Below are 19,637 nucleotides of genomic sequence, written 5' to 3' on the forward strand. Positions count from 1 at the left end.
ACAAGAACTGACCAAATGCCCGTGTACACTGCCGAATACTCCCCCTCACCCCCATGCCATCTCCAGATCTGTATGCACTTCCACCAACACAGCCTTCTCCAGAGGCCCCTGGGAATGCCTGTGTGCAGCCAGAGCCCCAGCCTTGAGGACGCAGAGCTGGCTTCCTCCCTGGCTCCGCCTTCTTCCTCATCTGGGATTCTGGGCAAGGCATTGAAGTTCTGGGGTCTTCTCCTTCTCCCGTCACTGGCCACCTGGGATCAGGACTTCCTGGTCTAGACCTCCTGCTGTAATCCCCTCCTCTTGAGTGTGGACTGACTGGAGCGATTCCACAGAGGACGGCAAAGCGATGCCGTGTCACTACTGAGATTTGGATGTGGTCAGTGGTCCCTGAGAACGCGCAAGGGGATAGGTGTGACTACTCACAGCCCACTGTGGGGCATCAGGTACCAGGAAGGAACAGCCCCAGGCTCCTTCCCGCACCACACCCTCACACACCCACACACCCACACCGCCCTCACACACACACACACACACACACACGCCCCCGCACCAGAGCTCAATGAAGAGCTCTGAAAAGCTGGCCACCCCTTGTTCTGGGCAGTTGTTTCTTGGTAGAACGAGGGCATCGTTTCTTATGACTCATCTTTAAGTCATTCTTTTACCAAATTAACATTAATTATCTATCTCAAACGTTAAAACTTTGGGGAATATATTTTACTCCACGATACGCTTCTTATAAACGCCAGTGTTTCATATGCGATGAGAATATTTTTGAAATTTGCACATTTTGAAAACGTTACCAGGGCCCATCCAGGAAAGCGAAAGATTTGAAAGGGGTCTCCCTGGCCCCGACATTTCCCTCGCTGTTTCCAGCTCTGGTGTCACACCTCCAATGGGTCCCCATCCCCAGGAAGTGAAAAGAGGGAATAGCGGGGCATCCTCTTTGAGACAGAATCTTTGATCTCCGGGGGATTTTTCTTCTTAATGAAAACCGCTATCTCAATTTCAAACATCCGGAGTCACTCACCTCAGACCAGACCCAGCCAGGCACAGGAGGCCACCTCTGGAAGGCTGGCACTTCCATGCAAACTCCGGAGGAGGGAAACGCACGGAGTCCGACAGAAGGAAACTCAGTGGCTACCAAGGACTTGCGGTGGGAGGAAGGGAGACTGACTGCTTCCCAGGGACAGGGTTTCTCTTGGACAAAAATGGGCGGGTACTAGATGCGGATGACGTTGGTGTGACGTTGTGAGTCTGCTTCACGCCACTTCAGCGAACAATTGAAAAGAACCCAAGAACTAAACTTTATTGAACTGACGAGATAAAATACAGGGAAAGGTTAAGTAAAGAAAAACCAAAAACAAAACTTTAAAACCCACGCCATGGCTAGGGGAAGGCGAGGATTCTCTGGGGCTGCAGCTCAGGAGCTGAGGGTAGTGGCTGGGATGCTGCCAGTGCTTGCTGAAGGTCTTGAGCCGGCTGTGGCTCGCAAGATGCCTGTGCGGCTCTGAGCTGGGCTGGGCCCGAGAGGGAGAGACGGTGCCGGATCTTCAGGGTCTTCCGCGTCTTTCGGTGGAGCTGCAGCTGGAGATGGAAGAAGAGAAAACGCCACCAACATGACTGCCCGCCCAAGTCATTCCAAAGAAAGGGACCCTCTGCCGCCAATCCAGCAGTCTCAGTCCAAGCACCACGCCCCCGAAAGTCTTCCCAGACTCGAGTCCCTGGCAAGAGTGATCTGAGCCCGCCCCTTGCTCCCAGCCGAACCCCAGCCTCTGGACACTCTGCTCCGGGGGGCGCAGCGCCATCCCCTCTGCACACGCCCACGTCACACACCCGAGTCCTCCTCACCCTCAGTCTTGGCATCAGTGTGCTCAGGCTGCTCCAGCCGGGAAAGAAGAACGCGGGCGCGGTGCTCCAGCTCCGAGCCGGGCATATTGAGACCGATGTAGGCCAAGAGCAGTTCCAGGCTGGGAACATCTGGGGGCTGGATAAAATCCTCAGGGTACCATCGGAGCCAGGCGCCCAGAATGAAGGAGATGGCCCTGAGGACGGACAGGTGGGCAGCAGAGTCAGAGAAGGGTCCTTTCCTTGCACGCTGGCCTCCCGGGCATCCCTGTGCGGGCCTGGGCTCCTGGGCCTCCCGCTCCTGGCTGTCCAGGGGCCAGTCCTACTTGGCGGCCACCTCCAATCTGGCAGTCTTGGCAGAGCTAGGCCAGGGCACCAAGGAGGGGCTAGGAAAACGCCTTTGGAAGGGGGAGCCCTGTGCCGTGGTGGCGTCACCTCTCCTAGGCCTCAGGGAAGCCTGACACACTGCTTGGAGCATCTCTCCGCCCACTGCCCACTGGAACGTCAGCTGCGTGAGGGCAGCGAGCGGTGCAGTCTCCTCTTTTCATTGCCCTCCCTGGCACACAGGAGGTGCTCCCAGAACATCTGACCAGTGAGGGAACAACGGACATTGTCTCCCGCCCATGCTTCCCAGGGCCCTCCTCTTGCCTCCAACTTTCCCTCCTGGGCCAAGTGCTGCCTGATTCACCAGGTGTCCCATGAGGGTCATGCTCCCCTGCCCCGTATCTCGACCAGGGAGGGGCTTATGTGGCCCCGGAGCACTCCCTGAGCCCCCTGAGCAGGAGCTGAGCACCCGCTGGGGAGCTTCTAGCAGATGAGTGAGCGGGACGCTGCAGGCAACTGCCCTCCAAGTGTGGACGCTGGGCGCCCTCCTAGGGATTCCAAAGCCCACTCACTTTTTGAGTTGGTCTAGGGGTCCGCCGTCCTCATCGCCATAGGCAAGGACACAACCGTATCTAGAAGACACAGGAGGACGTCGCATGGACTGGACTGTGGATCAGGCCTGCGTGAGAAGCCTAGCGGCGCTGTCTCACTCCCAAGGAGAATGGAGCCCTGGAGGGCATGGCTGTCGCCTGCTCTGCGCACGGGATTCTGGTCAGTGCCTAGAAAACTTTCTGCACCTAGTGGGGACCTCTGTGTGTGCGTGATGAAGGAAGGAGCTCCAACCGGCCCCTCACTCCTGCTTGAGTGGGTCGGGGGCCTCGGCTCAGCCCAGGGATCGCTGCTCTGGCTTCACCCAGGTCAGAGACCTAGAAGAGCTCTGCCATCTCCTTTTCCAAAGGGAAGACAACAACTCAGTGAAGGCCACGGGCACGCTGAGGGACGAGGCGGAGGCTTCGCCTTAGGCAAGAGGAATATCCTCAATGAGCACAACCACAGCCCCTCCGCTCCAGTCGACCCTCCCAGAGGGTTAGGCTTCTCGAGAAGCCTTTGCAGGCAGCACCTGCCTGAGTCCCTACAATCTCCCCTGGAGGCTGATCCTCTCTTCAGCCCGCCTTGCAAGGAGCAAACCGAGGCTCGGGGAGGTGCCGTGACATCCCCAGCCTCACAGCTAGTAGGTGGCTGAATGCCCACAGTGCTGCGGAGGGGCACGGCACGCACCTTTGAAACAGAAGCTCCAGCACCTGTCGTGTGGTGGCAAAACCTCTATACGTGCACAGGAAGCTGTGGACGTAGGCGGTGTCGCCCTCCAGGAAGGCGGGCACCAGGTGCTCCACTCGCTTCTGCCGCGTTCCAGCCTGGACGGTCCACCCCAGGCGGGACGCTTTGCTCTTCGCTGGGGATGGATTTTCAGCCTGGGGTCAGACAGAGGGGCCGCTTGCCATCAGAGGCCGCACCGCGGGCCCCAGGAGTGCCGGGGACTGGAGGTCGCACCGAATGCCCAAGCCCGCGGTGACTTGTGGCCGGAAGTGGGCATCATTGCCCAGGGCAGGGAAGAATTCTCGGGATTCCAAGTAGGATGTGAGGTGGAGAAGGATTAAACCTCTTGGTCTCCTAGGTCTTTGTGCTGGCAGAGGAGTGACAGCCCCTCCCTGGATGAAGAGCATCAACCCTGGGGTGGCTGACCAACTGCCCATTCGAGACAGGAGAACACAGAGGCTTTTCGTGGGCTGGGAGGGATGAGGACGGGAGGACAGGCAGGGTGATCAGGGCGGTGCTGTGGAAATGGCAACAGAAGGTGCGGGTTCAGTGAAGGGCTGAGTCACTGGGCTAATGGGTCTCCCTTCTGGAAAGTTGGGCAGCCTGCTGAGGCCCGACGCCCTGACCTCGAGAGGCCACGTGGACGTGTTCCTCTGGACAGCAAAGGCAGAGGACCAGAAAGAACCCTGTGAGCCCCATGTCCTGTTGGGCAAAAAGCATGCCTATCCATCAGGATGCTGCGTCCGACTGGGAGAAGGTGGGGAAGGATTGCCAGGCCACATGGACACGTGAGGATGGGAGTTCAAACAGGAAAATCTCTACAGAACGCAAAAGGACTCTTGAACGCCCGTGAGCTGATGGGCTAGAAATGTCTCTGCTCTGCTACACCTCTGTGGACAGGGCCGTCTCCTCTGGCCAAGACGGGGGCTGGGCCCGCAGGGCAAGGTCGGGGGAAGAGATGGGGATTCAGATTCCTTTGGGAGCAGGGCTCCAGGCAGGAGCCCCGGGGCTGTCTCAGGGCCTTCGAAGACCTGGGGTCCTCAGTGCTGTCTTGGGGCCCTGGGGCTTGGGTCTCCCCAGCACCTGCACTCACCCTGAGCCGGCCCTGGCCTCGCTTGGCAGCGTGGGGCACCTTCCCTTCCTGCAGGGTGGTGGAGTCGAGGGCGTCGTGGCTCAGCTGCTGGCCCGTCTCCTGAGTGACGCTCTGGAAAGACAGTGCCCGGCAGCCAGGCGGCAAGCCTCAGAGACCCGACTGGCTGTCTTTGCTGGCTCTCACACCTCTGTGACTCTCTCCACTCTGGACACACATGCCCCGCCCCACGGTCCACACAGACCTCCACCGAGGAGGGAAACACACGGCAGCCTGAGGGCCTGGAATGAGGAGGCAGCTTAGGGGTCCCCTTTCAGTCCTGCCAGCCCTGTCCTGGCTTGGGAACGTGACGGGAAAAGCAGGTTATTGCCAGCCCACCAACCTTCTGCGGCCAAGGGCAGATCCTGCCCACACGTCCCTCTGGCCCCCACACTCACGAGGACGGGATGAGGGCTGCCCTGGGAGGGCTCGGGGAGCTGGTCTGGCCTCGATTGGGCTGCTCTAGGCTTCCTCATGTTACCTGAGAGGACCTCCTGCCAAAGGTCCAGCGGTGGGGGGCGTGGGAGCTGAGCCAGCGTCCACAACGTCTCCAAAGGTTCTCCCTGCGGGCTTTCTGGGAACCAGAGCCCTGGTCAGGCGGGAGAAAGCAGGAGAACATGTTTCTCTATCAAGAGTCTCCAGCCAAGTGAGCTGGCTTTGCGCACGTGGCTGCCTAGTTGCGGGGGTTCCAAGTCTGTTGGGGTCTGTTGTCAAGGAAGTGACCTCATTTCCTGCAGTGCCCTTACCTGAGTGCCCCCCTCAGATACCACCCATGCAAACAGTCCTCTGGCCATGGCCTTGCTCACCCCCCTTCTCCATGCGACGTCGTAGGCGTACCCAGGAACACCAACACACCCGTCTCACAGGCTCCCTAGAGGGTCTGGGTGCGGCCGAGGTCCCAGCTTTGAGACTGACGCAGAAACAAGTCCTCTTCCTTACCTCTTCTGGATCCTGCATAAGCCGTTGTGTCTCTCAGGGCCTGTCGGCCTCCTGTCTGCACACTGGGGAGGACCGGAGCGTGGACTTGCTAGACATGTCCTCTGGCGTGTGTCCTACCTTAGAGGACGATACCTCTCAAACTGCAGGCGGGTGTCACTTGCAGGCAATGCCTCCCACCTCGTGTTTCTTCCTCTTGCCACTTGCCCTGTGTCTGCTTCTCTTCGGATCCCAGCCTAGAGTCCATCCTTGCATCCAAGGTCAATGTGTGTGTGTGTGTGTGTGTGTTTGTGTGTGTGTGCATGCGCGTGTGTGTGTGTGTTTGTGTGCGTCCGCGTGTTGTGTGCTCAGGTTGTGGAGGCCAAGAAGAAAACAGCTCCCACAAAAGGGAGGGATTGGCAAGAGCTTCTCAAGGTCTCAGGGTTCCTAATTTCAGAAGCCAAGCCTCCGCGTGGGGTCCCAGTCTTGCCCTAGAAGGTCAGAACACACACTTACCCATTGGACTCACCCTGTCGAGGGCCATTCCCTACCCCTCTAGGGGCCTCAGTTTCCCAATGTTCCAGTGAGAGATTCAATTCAGGACTGCATAGGCCTGAGCTCAGCAGAAAAGTGGCCGCCACTGCCTCCACCGTGGGTGTGATGTGGGCAGGGCTACAATCCAGGGTGCCCCGGACCTGGGCTCCTCCTCAAACAAGAACTGACCAAATGCCCGTGTACACTGCCGAATACTCCCCCTCACCCCCATGCCATCTCCAGATCTGTATGCACTTCCACCAACACAGCCTTCTCCAGAGGCCCCTGGGAATGCCTGTGTGCAGCCAGAGCCCCAGCCTTGAGGACGCAGAGCTGGCTTCCTCCCTGGCTCCGCCTTCTTCCTCATCTGGGATTCTGGGCAAGGCATTGAAGTTCTGGGGTCTTCTCCTTCTCCCGTCACTGGCCACCTGGGATCAGGACTTCCTGGTCTAGACCTCCTGCTGTAATCCCCTCCTCTTGAGTGTGGACTGACTGGAGCGATTCCACAGAGGACGGCAAAGCGATGCCGTGTCACTACTGAGATTTGGATGTGGTCAGTGGTCCCTGAGAACGCGCAAGGGGATAGGTGTGACTACTCACAGCCCACTGTGGGGCATCAGGTACCAGGAAGGAACAGCCCCAGGCTCCTTCCCGCACCACACCCTCACACACCCACACACCCACACCGCCCTCACACACAAACACACACACACACACGCCCCCGCACCAGAGCTCAATGAAGAGCTCTGAAAAGCTGGCCACCCCTTGTTCTGGGCAGTTGTTTCTTGGTAGAACGAGGGCATCGTTTCTTATGACTCATCTTTAAGTCATTCTTTTACCAAATTAACATTAATTATCTATCTCAAACGTTAAAACTTTGGGGAATATATTTTACTCCACGATACGCTTCTTATAAACGCCAGTGTTTCATATGCGATGAGAATATTTTTGAAATTTGCACATTTTGAAAACGTTACCAGGGCCCATCCAGGAAAGCGAAAGATTTGAAAGGGGTCTCCCTGGCCCCGACATTTCCCTCGCTGTTTCCAGCTCTGGTGTCACACCTCCAATGGGTCCCCATCCCCAGGAAGTGAAAAGAGGGAATAGCGGGGCATCCTCTTTGAGACAGAATCTTTGATCTCCGGGGGATTTTTCTTCTTAATGAAAACCGCTATCTCAATTTCAAACATCCGGAGTCACTCACCTCAGACCAGACCCAGCCAGGCACAGGAGGCCACCTCTGGAAGGCTGGCACTTCCATGCAAACTCCGGAGGAGGGAAACGCACGGAGTCCGACAGAAGGAAACTCAGTGGCTACCAAGGACTTGCGGTGGGAGGAAGGGAGACTGACTGCTTCCCAGGGACAGGGTTTCTCTTGGACAAAAATGGGCGGGTACTAGATGCGGATGACGTTGGTGTGACGTTGTGAGTCTGCTTCACGCCACTTCAGCGAACAATTGAAAAGAACCCAAGAACTAAACTTTATTGAACTGACGAGATAAAATACAGGGAAAGGTTAAGTAAAGAAAAACCAAAAACAAAACTTTAAAACCCACGCCATGGCTAGGGGAAGGCGAGGATTCTCTGGGGCTGCAGCTCAGGAGCTGAGGGTAGTGGCTGGGATGCTGCCAGTGCTTGCTGAAGGTCTTGAGCCGGCTGTGGCTCGCAAGATGCCTGTGCGGCTCTGAGCTGGGCTGGGCCCGAGAGGGAGAGACGGTGCCGGATCTTCAGGGTCTTCCGCGTCTTTCGGTGGAGCTGCAGCTGGAGATGGAAGAAGAGAAAACGCCACCAACATGACTGCCCGCCCAAGTCATTCCAAAGAAAGGGACCCTCTGCCGCCAATCCAGCAGTCTCAGTCCAAGCACCACGCCCCCGAAAGTCTTCCCAGACTCGAGTCCCTGGCAAGAGTGATCTGAGCCCGCCCCTTGCTCCCAGCCGAACCCCAGCCTCTGGACACTCTGCTCCGGGGGGCGCAGCGCCATCCCCTCTGCACACGCCCACGTCACACACCCGAGTCCTCCTCACCCTCAGTCTTGGCATCAGTGTGCTCAGGCTGCTCCAGCCGGGAAAGAAGAACGCGGGCGCGGTGCTCCAGCTCCGAGCCGGGCATATTGAGACCGATGTAGGCCAAGAGCAGTTCCAGGCTGGGAACATCTGGGGGCTGGATAAAATCCTCAGGGTACCATCGGAGCCAGGCGCCCAGAATGAAGGAGATGGCCCTGAGGACGGACAGGTGGGCAGCAGAGTCAGAGAAGGGTCCTTTCCTTGCACGCTGGCCTCCCGGGCATCCCTGTGCGGGCCTGGGCTCCTGGGCCTCCCGCTCCTGGCTGTCCAGGGGCCAGTCCTACTTGGCGGCCACCTCCAATCTGGCAGTCTTGGCAGAGCTAGGCCAGGGCACCAAGGAGGGGCTAGGAAAACGCCTTTGGAAGGGGGAGCCCTGTGCCGTGGTGGCGTCACCTCTCCTAGGCCTCAGGGAAGCCTGACACACTGCTTGGAGCATCTCTCCGCCCACTGCCCACTGGAACGTCAGCTGCGTGAGGGCAGCGAGCGGTGCAGTCTCCTCTTTTCATTGCCCTCCCTGGCACACAGGAGGTGCTCCCAGAACATCTGACCAGTGAGGGAACAACGGACATTGTCTCCCGCCCATGCTTCCCAGGGCCCTCCTCTTGCCTCCAACTTTCCCTCCTGGGCCAAGTGCTGCCTGATTCACCAGGTGTCCCATGAGGGTCATGCTCCCCTGCCCCGTATCTCGACCAGGGAGGGGCTTATGTGGCCCCGGAGCACTCCCTGAGCCCCCTGAGCAGGAGCTGAGCACCCGCTGGGGAGCTTCTAGCAGATGAGTGAGCGGGACGCTGCAGGCAACTGCCCTCCAAGTGTGGACGCTGGGCGCCCTCCTAGGGATTCCAAAGCCCACTCACTTTTTGAGTTGGTCTAGGGGTCCGCCGTCCTCATCGCCATAGGCAAGGACACAACCGTATCTAGAAGACACAGGAGGACGTCGCATGGACTGGACTGTGGATCAGGCCTGCGTGAGAAGCCTAGCGGCGCTGTCTCACTCCCAAGGAGAATGGAGCCCTGGAGGGCATGGCTGTCGCCTGCTCTGCGCACGGGATTCTGGTCAGTGCCTAGAAAACTTTCTGCACCTAGTGGGGACCTCTGTGTGTGCGTGATGAAGGAAGGAGCTCCAACCGGCCCCTCACTCCTGCTTGAGTGGGTCGGGGGCCTCGGCTCAGCCCAGGGATCGCTGCTCTGGCTTCACCCAGGTCAGAGACCTAGAAGAGCTCTGCCATCTCCTTTTCCAAAGGGAAGACAACAACTCAGTGAAGGCCACGGGCACGCTGAGGGACGAGGCGGAGGCTTCGCCTTAGGCAAGAGGAATATCCTCAATGAGCACAACCACAGCCCCTCCGCTCCAGTCGACCCTCCCAGAGGGTTAGGCTTCTCGAGAAGCCTTTGCAGGCAGCACCTGCCTGAGTCCCTACAATCTCCCCTGGAGGCTGATCCTCTCTTCAGCCCGCCTTGCAAGGAGCAAACCGAGGCTCGGGGAGGTGCCGTGACATCCCCAGCCTCACAGCTAGTAGGTGGCTGAATGCCCACAGTGCTGCGGAGGGGCACGGCACGCACCTTTGAAACAGAAGCTCCAGCACCTGTCGTGTGGTGGCAAAACCTCTATACGTGCACAGGAAGCTGTGGACGTAGGCGGTGTCGCCCTCCAGGAAGGCGGGCACCAGGTGCTCCACTCGCTTCTGCCGCGTTCCAGCCTGGACGGTCCACCCCAGGCGGGACGCTTTGCTCTTCGCTGGGGATGGATTTTCAGCCTGGGGTCAGACAGAGGGGCCGCTTGCCATCAGAGGCCGCACCGCGGGCCCCAGGAGTGCCGGGGACTGGAGGTCGCACCGAATGCCCAAGCCCGCGGTGACTTGTGGCCGGAAGTGGGCATCATTGCCCAGGGCAGGGAAGAATTCTCGGGATTCCAAGTAGGATGTGAGGTGGAGAAGGATTAAACCTCTTGGTCTCCTAGGTCTTTGTGCTGGCAGAGGAGTGACAGCCCCTCCCTGGATGAAGAGCATCAACCCTGGGGTGGCTGACCAACTGCCCATTCGAGACAGGAGAACACAGAGGCTTTTCGTGGGCTGGGAGGGATGAGGACGGGAGGACAGGCAGGGTGATCAGGGCGGTGCTGTGGAAATGGCAACAGAAGGTGCGGGTTCAGTGAAGGGCTGAGTCACTGGGCTAATGGGTCTCCCTTCTGGAAAGTTGGGCAGCCTGCTGAGGCCCGACGCCCTGACCTCGAGAGGCCACGTGGACGTGTTCCTCTGGACAGCAAAGGCAGAGGACCAGAAAGAACCCTGTGAGCCCCATGTCCTGTTGGGCAAAAAGCATGCCTATCCATCAGGATGCTGCGTCCGACTGGGAGAAGGTGGGGAAGGATTGCCAGGCCACATGGACACGTGAGGATGGGAGTTCAAACAGGAAAATCTCTACAGAACGCAAAAGGACTCTTGAACGCCCGTGAGCTGATGGGCTAGAAATGTCTCTGCTCTGCTACACCTCTGTGGACAGGGCCGTCTCCTCTGGCCAAGACGGGGGCTGGGCCCGCAGGGCAAGGTCGGGGGAAGAGATGGGGATTCAGATTCCTTTGGGAGCAGGGCTCCAGGCAGGAGCCCCGGGGCTGTCTCAGGGCCTTCGAAGACCTGGGGTCCTCAGTGCTGTCTTGGGGCCCTGGGGCTTGGGTCTCCCCAGCACCTGCACTCACCCTGAGCCGGCCCTGGCCTCGCTTGGCAGCGTGGGGCACCTTCCCTTCCTGCAGGGTGGTGGAGTCGAGGGCGTCGTGGCTCAGCTGCTGGCCCGTCTCCTGAGTGACGCTCTGGAAAGACAGTGCCCGGCAGCCAGGCGGCAAGCCTCAGAGACCCGACTGGCTGTCTTTGCTGGCTCTCACACCTCTGTGACTCTCTCCACTCTGGACACACATGCCCCGCCCCACGGTCCACACAGACCTCCACCGAGGAGGGAAACACACGGCAGCCTGAGGGCCTGGAATGAGGAGGCAGCTTAGGGGTCCCCTTTCAGTCCTGCCAGCCCTGTCCTGGCTTGGGAACGTGACGGGAAAAGCAGGTTATTGCCAGCCCACCAACCTTCTGCGGCCAAGGGCAGATCCTGCCCACACGTCCCTCTGGCCCCCACACTCACGAGGACGGGATGAGGGCTGCCCTGGGAGGGCTCGGGGAGCTGGTCTGGCCTCGATTGGGCTCCTCTAGGCTTCCTCATGTTACCTGAGAGGACCTCCTGCCAAAGGTCCAGCGGTGGGGGGCGTGGGAGCTGAGCCAGCGTCCACAACGTCTCCAAAGGTTCTCCCTCCGGGCTTTCTGGGAACCAGAGCCCTGGTCAGGCGGGAGAAAGCAGGAGAACATGTTTCTCTATCAAGAGTCTCCAGCCAAGTGAGCTGGCTTTGCGCACGTGGCTGCCTAGTTGCGGGGGTTCCAAGTCTGTTGGGGTCTGTTGTCAAGGAAGTGACCTCATTTCCTGCAGTGCCCTTACCTGAGTGCCCCCCTCAGATACCACCCATGCAAACAGTCCTCTGGCCATGGCCTTGCTCACCCCCCTTCTCCATGCGACGTCGTAGGCGTACCCAGGAACACCAACACACCCGTCTCACAGGCTCCCTAGAGGGTCTGGGTGCGGCCGAGGTCCCAGCTTTGAGACTGACGCAGAAACAAGTCCTCTTCCTTACCTCTTCTGGATCCTGCATAAGCCGTTGTGTCTCTCAGGGCCTGTCGGCCTCCTGTCTGCACACTGGGGAGGACCGGAGCGTGGACTTGCTAGACATGTCCTCTGGCGTGTGTCCTACCTTAGAGGACGATACCTCTCAAACTGCAGGCGGGTGTCACTTGCAGGCAATGCCTCCCACCTCGTGTTTCTTCCTCTTGCCACTTGCCCTGTGTCTGCTTCTCTTCGGATCCCAGCCTAGAGTCCATCCTTGCATCCAAGGTCAATGTGTGTGTGTGTGTGTGTGTGTTTGTGTGTGTGTGCATGCGCGTGTGTGTGTGTGTTTGTGTGCGTCCGCGTGTTGTGTGCTCAGGTTGTGGAGGCCAAGAAGAAAACAGCTCCCACAAAAGGGAGGGATTGGCAAGAGCTTCTCAAGGTCTCAGGGTTCCTAATTTCAGAAGCCAAGCCTCCGCGTGGGGTCCCAGTCTTGCCCTAGAAGGTCAGAACACACACTTACCCATTGGACTCACCCTGTCGAGGGCCATTCCCTACCCCTCTAGGGGCCTCAGTTTCCCAATGTTCCAGTGAGAGATTCAATTCAGGACTGCATAGGCCTGAGCTCAGCAGAAAAGTGGCCGCCACTGCCTCCACCGTGGGTGTGATGTGGGCAGGGCTACAATCCAGGGTGCCCCGGACCTGGGCTCCTCCTCAAACAAGAACTGACCAAATGCCCGTGTACACTGCCGAATACTCCCCCTCACCCCCATGCCATCTCCAGATCTGTATGCACTTCCACCAACACAGCCTTCTCCAGAGGCCCCTGGGAATGCCTGTGTGCAGCCAGAGCCCCAGCCTTGAGGACGCAGAGCTGGCTTCCTCCCTGGCTCCGCCTTCTTCCTCATCTGGGATTCTGGGCAAGGCATTGAAGTTCTGGGGTCTTCTCCTTCTCCCGTCACTGGCCACCTGGGATCAGGACTTCCTGGTCTAGACCTCCTGCTGTAATCCCCTCCTCTTGAGTGTGGACTGACTGGAGCGATTCCACAGAGGACGGCAAAGCGATGCCGTGTCACTACTGAGATTTGGATGTGGTCAGTGGTCCCTGAGAACGCGCAAGGGGATAGGTGTGACTACTCACAGCCCACTGTGGGGCATCAGGTACCAGGAAGGAACAGCCCCAGGCTCCTTCCCGCACCACACCCTCACACACCCACACACCCACACCGCCCTCACACACAAACACACACACACACACGCCCCCGCACCAGAGCTCAATGAAGAGCTCTGAAAAGCTGGCCACCCCTTGTTCTGGGCAGTTGTTTCTTGGTAGAACGAGGGCATCGTTTCTTATGACTCATCTTTAAGTCATTCTTTTACCAAATTAACATTAATTATCTATCTCAAACGTTAAAACTTTGGGGAATATATTTTACTCCACGATACGCTTCTTATAAACGCCAGTGTTTCATATGCGATGAGAATATTTTTGAAATTTGCACATTTTGAAAACGTTACCAGGGCCCATCCAGGAAAGCGAAAGATTTGAAAGGGGTCTCCCTGGCCCCGACATTTCCCTCGCTGTTTCCAGCTCTGGTGTCACACCTCCAATGGGTCCCCATCCCCAGGAAGTGAAAAGAGGGAATAGCGGGGCATCCTCTTTGAGACAGAATCTTTGATCTCCGGGGGATTTTTCTTCTTAATGAAAACCGCTATCTCAATTTCAAACATCCGGAGTCACTCACCTCAGACCAGACCCAGCCAGGCACAGGAGGCCACCTCTGGAAGGCTGGCACTTCCATGCAAACTCCGGAGGAGGGAAACGCACGGAGTCCGACAGAAGGAAACTCAGTGGCTACCAAGGACTTGCGGTGGGAGGAAGGGAGACTGACTGCTTCCCAGGGACAGGGTTTCTCTTGGACAAAAATGGGCGGGTACTAGATGCGGATGACGTTGGTGTGACGTTGTGAGTCTGCTTCACGCCACTTCAGCGAACAATTGAAAAGAACCCAAGAACTAAACTTTATTGAACTGACGAGATAAAATACAGGGAAAGGTTAAGTAAAGAAAAACCAACAACAAAACTTTAAAACCCACGCCATGGCTAGGGGAAGGCGAGGATTCTCTGGGGCTGCAGCTCAGGAGCTGAGGGTAGTGGCTGGGATGCTGCCAGTGCTTGCTGAAGGTCTTGAGCCGGCTGTGGCTCGCAAGATGCCTGTGCGGCTCTGAGCTGGGCTGGGCCCGAGAGGGAGAGACGGTGCCGGATCTTCAGGGTCTTCCGCGTCTTTCGGTGGAGCTGCAGCTGGAGATGGAAGAAGAGAAAACGCCACCAACATGACTGCCCGCCCAAGTCATTCCAAAGAAAGGGACCCTCTGCCGCCAATCCAGCAGTCTCAGTCCAAGCACCACGCCCCCGAAAGTCTTCCCAGACTCGAGTCCCTGGCAAGAGTGATCTGAGCCCGCCCCTTGCTCCCAGCCGAACCCCAGCCTCTGGACACTCTGCTCCGGGGGGCGCAGCGCCATCCCCTCTGCACACGCCCACGTCACACACCCGAGTCCTCCTCACCCTCAGTCTTGGCATCAGTGTGCTCAGGCTGCTCCAGCCGGGAAAGAAGAACGCGGGCGCGGTGCTCCAGCTCCGAGCCGGGCATATTGAGACCGATGTAGGCCAAGAGCAGTTCCAGGCTGGGAACATCTGGGGGCTGGATAAAATCCTCAGGGTACCATCGGAGCCAGGCGCCCAGAATGAAGGAGATGGCCCTGAGGACGGACAGGTGGGCAGCAGAGTCAGAGAAGGGTCCTTTCCTTGCACGCTGGCCTCCCGGGCATCCCTGTGCGGGCCTGGGCTCCTGGGCCTCCCGCTCCTGGCTGTCCAGGGGCCAGTCCTACTTGGCGGCCACCTCCAATCTGGCAGTCTTGGCAGAGCTAGGCCAGGGCACCAAGGAGGGGCTAGGAAAACGCCTTTGGAAGGGGGAGCCCTGTGCCGTGGTGGCGTCACCTCTCCTAGGCCTCAGGGAAGCCTGACACACTGCTTGGAGCATCTCTCCGCCCACTGCCCACTGGAACGTCAGCTGCGTGAGGGCAGCGAGCGGTGCAGTCTCCTCTTTTCATTGCCCTCCCTGGCACACAGGAGGTGCTCCCAGAACATCTGACCAGTGAGGGAACAACGGACATTGTCTCCCGCCCATGCTTCCCAGGGCCCTCCTCTTGCCTCCAACTTTCCCTCCTGGGCCAAGTGCTGCCTGATTCACCAGGTGTCCCATGAGGGTCATGCTCCCCTGCCCCGTATCTCGACCAGGGAGGGGCTTATGTGGCCCCGGAGCACTCCCTGAGCCCCCTGAGCAGGAGCTGAGCACCCGCTGGGGAGCTTCTAGCAGATGAGTGAGCGGGACGCTGCAGGCAACTGCCCTCCAAGTGTGGACGCTGGGCGCCCTCCTAGGGATTCCAAAGCCCACTCACTTTTTGAGTTGGTCTAGGGGTCCGCCGTCCTCATCGCCATAGGCAAGGACACAACCGTATCTAGAAGACACAGGAGGACGTCGCATGGACTGGACTGTGGATCAGGCCTGCGTGAGAAGCCTAGCGGCGCTGTCTCACTCCCAAGGAGAATGGAGCCCTGGAGGGCATGGCTGTCGCCTGCTCTGCGCACGGGATTCTGGTCAGTGCCTAGAAAACTTTCTGCACCTAGTGGGGACCTCTGTGTGTGCGTAATGAAGGAAGGAGCTCCAACCGGCCCCTCACTCCTGCTTGAGTGGGTCGGGGGCCTCGGCTCAGCCCAGGGATCGCTGCTCTGGCTTCACCCAGGTCAGAGACCTAGAAGAGCTCTGCCATCTCCTTTTCCAAAGGGAAGACAACAACTCAGTGAAGGCCACGGGCACGCTGAGGGACGAGGCGGAGGCTTCGCCTTAGGCAAGAGGAATATCCTCAATGAGCACAACCACAGCCCCTCCGCTCCAGTCGACCCTCCCAGAGGGTTAGGCTTCTCGAGAAGCCTTTGCAGGCAGCACCTGCCTGAGTCCCTACAATCTCCCCTGGAGGCTGATCCTCTCTTCAGCCCGCCTTGCAAGGAGCAAACCGAGGCTCGGGGAGGTGCCGTGACATCCCCAGCCTCACAGCTAGTAGGTGGCTGAATGCCCACAGTGCTGCGGAGGGGCACGGCACGCACCTTTGAAACAGAAGCTCCAGCACCTGTCGTGTGGTGGCAAAACCTCTATACGTGCACAGGAAGCTGTGGACGTAGGCGGTGTCGCCCTCCAGGAAGGCGGGCACCAGGTGCTCCACTCGCTTCTGCCGCGTTCCAGCCTGGACGGTCCACCCCAGGCGGGACGCTTTGCTCTTCGCTGGGGATGGATTTTCAGCCTGGGGTCAGACAGAGGGGCCGCTTGCCATCAGAGGCCGCACCGCGGGCCCCAGGAGTGCCGGGGACTGGAGGTCGCACCGAATGCCCAAGCCCGCGGTGACTTGTGGCCGGAAGTGGGCATCATTGCCCAGGGCAGGGAAGAATTCTCGGGATTCCAAGTAGGATGTGAGGTGGAGAAGGATTAAACCTCTTGGTCTCCTAGGTCTTTGTGCTGGCAGAGGAGTGACAGCCCCTCCCTGGATGAAGAGCATCAACCCTGGGGTGGCTGACCAACTGCCCATTCGAGACAGGAGAACACAGAGGCTTTTCGTGGGCTGGGAGGGATGAGGACGGGAGGACAGGCAGGGTGATCAGGGCGGTGCTGTGGAAATGGCAACAGAAGGTGCGGGTTCAGTGAAGGGCTGAGTCACTGGGCTAATGGGTCTCCCTTCTGGAAAGTTGGGCAGCCTGCTGAGGCCCGACGCCCTGACCTCGAGAGGCCACGTGGACGTGTTCCTCTGGACAGCAAAGGCAGAGGACCAGAAAGAACCCTGTGAGCCCCATGTCCTGTTGGGCAAAAAGCATGCCTATCCATCAGGATGCTGCGTCCGACTGGGAGAAGGTGGGGAAGGATTGCCAGGCCACATGGACACGTGAGGATGGGAGTTCAAACAGGAAAATCTCTACAGAACGCAAAAGGACTCTTGAACGCCCGTGAGCTGATGGGCTAGAAATGTCTCTGCTCTGCTACACCTCTGTGGACAGGGCCGTCTCCTCTGGCCAAGACGGGGGCTGGGCCCGCAGGGCAAGGTCGGGGGAAGAGATGGGGATTCAGATTCCTTTGGGAGCAGGGCTCCAGGCAGGAGCCCCGGGGCTGTCTCAGGGCCTTCGAAGACCTGGGGTCCTCAGTGCTGTCTTGGGGCCCTGGGGCTTGGGTCTCCCCAGCACCTGCACTCACCCTGAGCCGGCCCTGGCCTCGCTTGGCAGCGTGGGGCACCTTCCCTTCCTGCAGGGTGGTGGAGTCGAGGGCGTCGTGGCTCAGCTGCTGGCCCGTCTCCTGAGTGACGCTCTGGAAAGACAGTGCCCGGCAGCCAGGCGGCAAGCCTCAGAGACCCGACTGGCTGTCTTTGCTGGCTCTCACACCTCTGTGACTCTCTCCACTCTGGACACACATACCCCGCCCCACGGTCCACACAGACCTCCACCGAGGAGGGAAACACACGGCAGCCTGAGGGCCTGGAATGAGGAGGCAGCTTAGGGGTCCCCTTTCAGTCCTGCCAGCCCTGTCCTGGCTTGGGAACGTGACGGGAAAAGCAGGTTATTGCCAGCCCACCAACCTTCTGCGGCCAAGGGCAGATCCTGCCCACACGTCCCTCTGGCCCCCACACTCACGAGGACGGGATGAGGGCTGCCCTGGGAGGGCTCGGGGAGCTGGTCTGGCCTCGATTGGGCTGCTCTAGGCTTCCTCATGTTACCTGAGAGGACCTCCTGCCAAAGGTCCAGCGGTGGGGGGCGTGGGAGCTGAGCCAGCGTCCACAACGTCTCCAAAGGTTCTCCCTGCGGGCTTTCTGGGAACCAGAGCCCTGGTCAGGCGGGAGAAAGCAGGAGAACATGTTTCTCTATCAAGAGTCTCCAGCCAAGTGAGCTGGCTTTGCGCACGTGGCTGCCTAGTTGCGGGGGTTCCAAGTCTGTTGGGGTCTGTTGTCAAGGAAGTGACCTCATTTCCTGCAGTGCCCTTACCTGAGTGCCCCCCTCAGATACCACCCATGCAAACAGTCCTCTGGCCATGGCCTTGCTCACCCCCCTTCTCCATGCGACGTCGTAGGCGTACCCAGGAACACCAACACACCCGTCTCACAGGCTCCCTAGAGGGTCTGGGTGCGGCCGAGGTCCCAGCTTTGAGACTGACGCAGAAACAAGTCCTCTTCCTTACCTCTTCTGGATCCTGCATAAGCCGTTGTGTCTCTCAGGGCCTGTCGGCCTCCTGTCTGCACACTGGGGAGGACCGGAGCGTGGACTTGCTAGACATGTCCTCTGGCGTGTGTCCTACCTTAGAGGACGATACCTCTCAAACTGCAGGCGGGTGTCACTTGCAGGCAATGCCTCCCACCTCGTGTTTCTTCCTCTTGCCACTTGCCCTGTGTCTGCTTCTCTTCGGATCCCAGCCTAGAGTCCATCCTTGCATCCAAGGTCAATGTGTGTGTGTGTGTGTGTGTGTTTGTGTGTGTGTGCATGTGCGTGTGTGTGTGTGTTTGTGTGCGTCCGCGTGTTGTGTGCTCAGGTTGTGGAGGCCAAGAAGAAAACAGCTCCCACAAAAGGGAGGGATTGGCAAGAGCTTCTCAAGGTCTCATGGTTCCTAATTTCAGAAGCCAAGCCTCCGCGTGGGGTCCCAGTCTTGCCCTAGAAGGTCAGAACACACACTTACCCATTGGACTCACCCTGTCGAGGGCCATTCCCTACCCCTCTAGGGGCCTCAGTTTCCCAATGTTCCAGTGAGAGATTCAATTCAGGACTGCATAGGCCTGAGCTCAGCAGAAAAGTGGCCACCACTGCCTCCACCGTGGGTGTGATGTGGGCAGGGCTACAATCCAGGGTGCCCCGGACCTGGGCTCCTCCTCAAACAAGAACTGACCAAATGCCCGTGTACACTGCCGAATACTCCCCCTCACCCCCATGCCATCTCCAGATCTGTATGCACTTCCACCAACACAGCCTTCTCCAGAGGCCCCTGGGAATGCCTGTGTGCAGCCAGAGCCCCAGCCTTGAGGACGCAGAGCTGGCTTCCTCCCTGGCTCCGCCTTCTTCCTCATCTGGGATTCTGGGCAAGGCATTGAAGTTCTGGGGTCTTCTCCTTCTCCCGTCACTGGCCACCTGGGATCAGGGCTTCCTGGTCTAGACCTCCTGCTGTAATCCCCTCCTCTTGAGTGTGGACTGACTGGAGCGATTCCACAGAGGACGGCAAAGCGATGCCGTGTCACTACTGAGATTTGGATGTGGTCAGTGGTCCCTGAGAACGCGCAAGGGGATAGGTGTGACTACTCACAGCCCACTGTGGGGCATCAGGTACCAGGAAGGAACAGCCCCAGGCTCCTTCCCGCACCACACCCTCACACACCCACACACCCACACCGCCCTCACACACAAACACACACACACTCACACACACACACACACGCCCCCGCACCAGAGCTCAATGAAGAGCTCTGAAAAGCTGGCCACCCCTTGTTCTGGGCAGTTGTTTCTTGGTAGAACGAGGGCATCGTTTCTTATGACTCATCTTTAAGTCATTCTTTTACCAAATTAACATTAATTATCTATCTCAAACGTTAAAACTTTGGGGAATATATTTTACTCCACGATACGCTTCTTATAAACGCCAGTGTTTCATATGCGATGAGAATATTTTTGAAATTTGCACATTTTGAAAACGTTACCAGGGCCCATCCAGGAAAGCGAAAGATTTGAAAGGGGTCTCCCTGGCCCCGACATTTCCCTCGCTGTTTCCAGCTCTGGTGTCACACCTCCAATGGGTCC

At 58.6% G+C, this 19,637-nt stretch overlaps 3 protein-coding genes across 4 annotated transcripts; all 3 read right to left on the bottom strand.

Moving 5' to 3' along the window:
• Positions 1-1,280: 1,280 nt before the first annotated feature.
• Positions 1,281-5,311, bottom strand: LOC138918860 (ral guanine nucleotide dissociation stimulator-like). 2 transcript variants are annotated; one of them, XM_070242426.1, is made up of 6 exons: positions 5,097-5,311; positions 4,580-4,690; positions 3,448-3,641; positions 2,742-2,801; positions 1,849-2,042; positions 1,281-1,584 (listed from the first exon to the last, which is right to left on the bottom strand). In XM_070242426.1, exons 1-6 carry the CDS (start codon positions 5,232-5,234, stop codon positions 1,421-1,423), a joined length of 861 nt encoding a protein of 286 aa, XP_070098527.1. In that variant the 5' UTR covers positions 5,235-5,311; the 3' UTR covers positions 1,281-1,420. The 2 variants fall into 2 exon arrangements, with proteins under 2 accessions (XP_070098527.1, XP_070098528.1); XM_070242427.1 differs by lacking the exon at positions 2,742-2,801 and having other exon boundaries at positions 5,097-5,296.
• A 2,210-nt stretch (positions 5,312-7,521) lies between these two features.
• Positions 7,522-11,504, bottom strand: LOC138918861 (ral guanine nucleotide dissociation stimulator-like). The gene is made up of 6 exons (XM_070242428.1): positions 11,338-11,504; positions 10,821-10,931; positions 9,689-9,882; positions 8,983-9,042; positions 8,090-8,283; positions 7,522-7,825 (listed from the first exon to the last, which is right to left on the bottom strand). Exons 1-6 carry the CDS (start codon positions 11,473-11,475, stop codon positions 7,662-7,664), a joined length of 861 nt encoding a protein of 286 aa, XP_070098529.1. The 5' UTR covers positions 11,476-11,504; the 3' UTR covers positions 7,522-7,661.
• A 2,258-nt stretch (positions 11,505-13,762) lies between these two features.
• LOC138918862 (ral guanine nucleotide dissociation stimulator-like) lies at positions 13,763-17,787 on the bottom strand. Its single transcript, XM_070242430.1, has 6 exons — positions 17,579-17,787; positions 17,062-17,172; positions 15,930-16,123; positions 15,224-15,283; positions 14,331-14,524; positions 13,763-14,066 (listed from the first exon to the last, which is right to left on the bottom strand). Exons 1-6 carry the CDS (start codon positions 17,714-17,716, stop codon positions 13,903-13,905), a joined length of 861 nt encoding a protein of 286 aa, XP_070098531.1. The 5' UTR covers positions 17,717-17,787; the 3' UTR covers positions 13,763-13,902.
• Between the last annotated feature and the right edge of the window lie 1,850 nt (positions 17,788-19,637).

The sequence above is a fragment of the Equus caballus genome, chromosome 19 (assembly GCF_041296265.1).
Source record: "Equus caballus isolate H_3958 breed thoroughbred chromosome 19, TB-T2T, whole genome shotgun sequence".
NCBI classification, from domain to species: domain Eukaryota; kingdom Metazoa; phylum Chordata; class Mammalia; order Perissodactyla; family Equidae; genus Equus; species Equus caballus.

Excerpts from the sequence above, each read along its gene's own strand:
- LOC138918860 (XM_070242426.1), bottom strand. The coding sequence starts at position 5,234 with ATGTTCTCCTGCTTTCTCCCGCCTGACCAGGGCTCTGGTTCCCAGAAA. Across the intron at positions 3,642-4,579 it reads GAGGCCAGGGCCGGCTCAGG|GCTGAAAATCCATCCCCAGC; the intron begins GTGAGTGCAGGT and ends GTCTGACCCCAG. Across the intron at positions 2,043-2,741 it reads CCCCTAGACCAACTCAAAAA|GGCCATCTCCTTCATTCTGG; the intron begins GTGAGTGGGCTT and ends GTCCGTCCTCAG.
- LOC138918861 (XM_070242428.1), bottom strand. The coding sequence starts at position 11,475 with ATGTTCTCCTGCTTTCTCCCGCCTGACCAGGGCTCTGGTTCCCAGAAA. Across the intron at positions 9,883-10,820 it reads GAGGCCAGGGCCGGCTCAGG|GCTGAAAATCCATCCCCAGC; the intron begins GTGAGTGCAGGT and ends GTCTGACCCCAG. Across the intron at positions 9,043-9,688 it reads CTGGAGCTTCTGTTTCAAAG|ATACGGTTGTGTCCTTGCCT; the intron begins GTGCGTGCCGTG and ends TGTGTCTTCTAG.
- LOC138918862 (XM_070242430.1), bottom strand. The coding sequence starts at position 17,716 with ATGTTCTCCTGCTTTCTCCCGCCTGACCAGGGCTCTGGTTCCCAGAAA. Across the intron at positions 14,525-15,223 it reads CCCCTAGACCAACTCAAAAA|GGCCATCTCCTTCATTCTGG; the intron begins GTGAGTGGGCTT and ends GTCCGTCCTCAG. Across the intron at positions 14,067-14,330 it reads CACTGATGCCAAGACTGAGG|CTGCAGCTCCACCGAAAGAC; the intron begins GTGAGGAGGACT and ends TTCCATCTCCAG.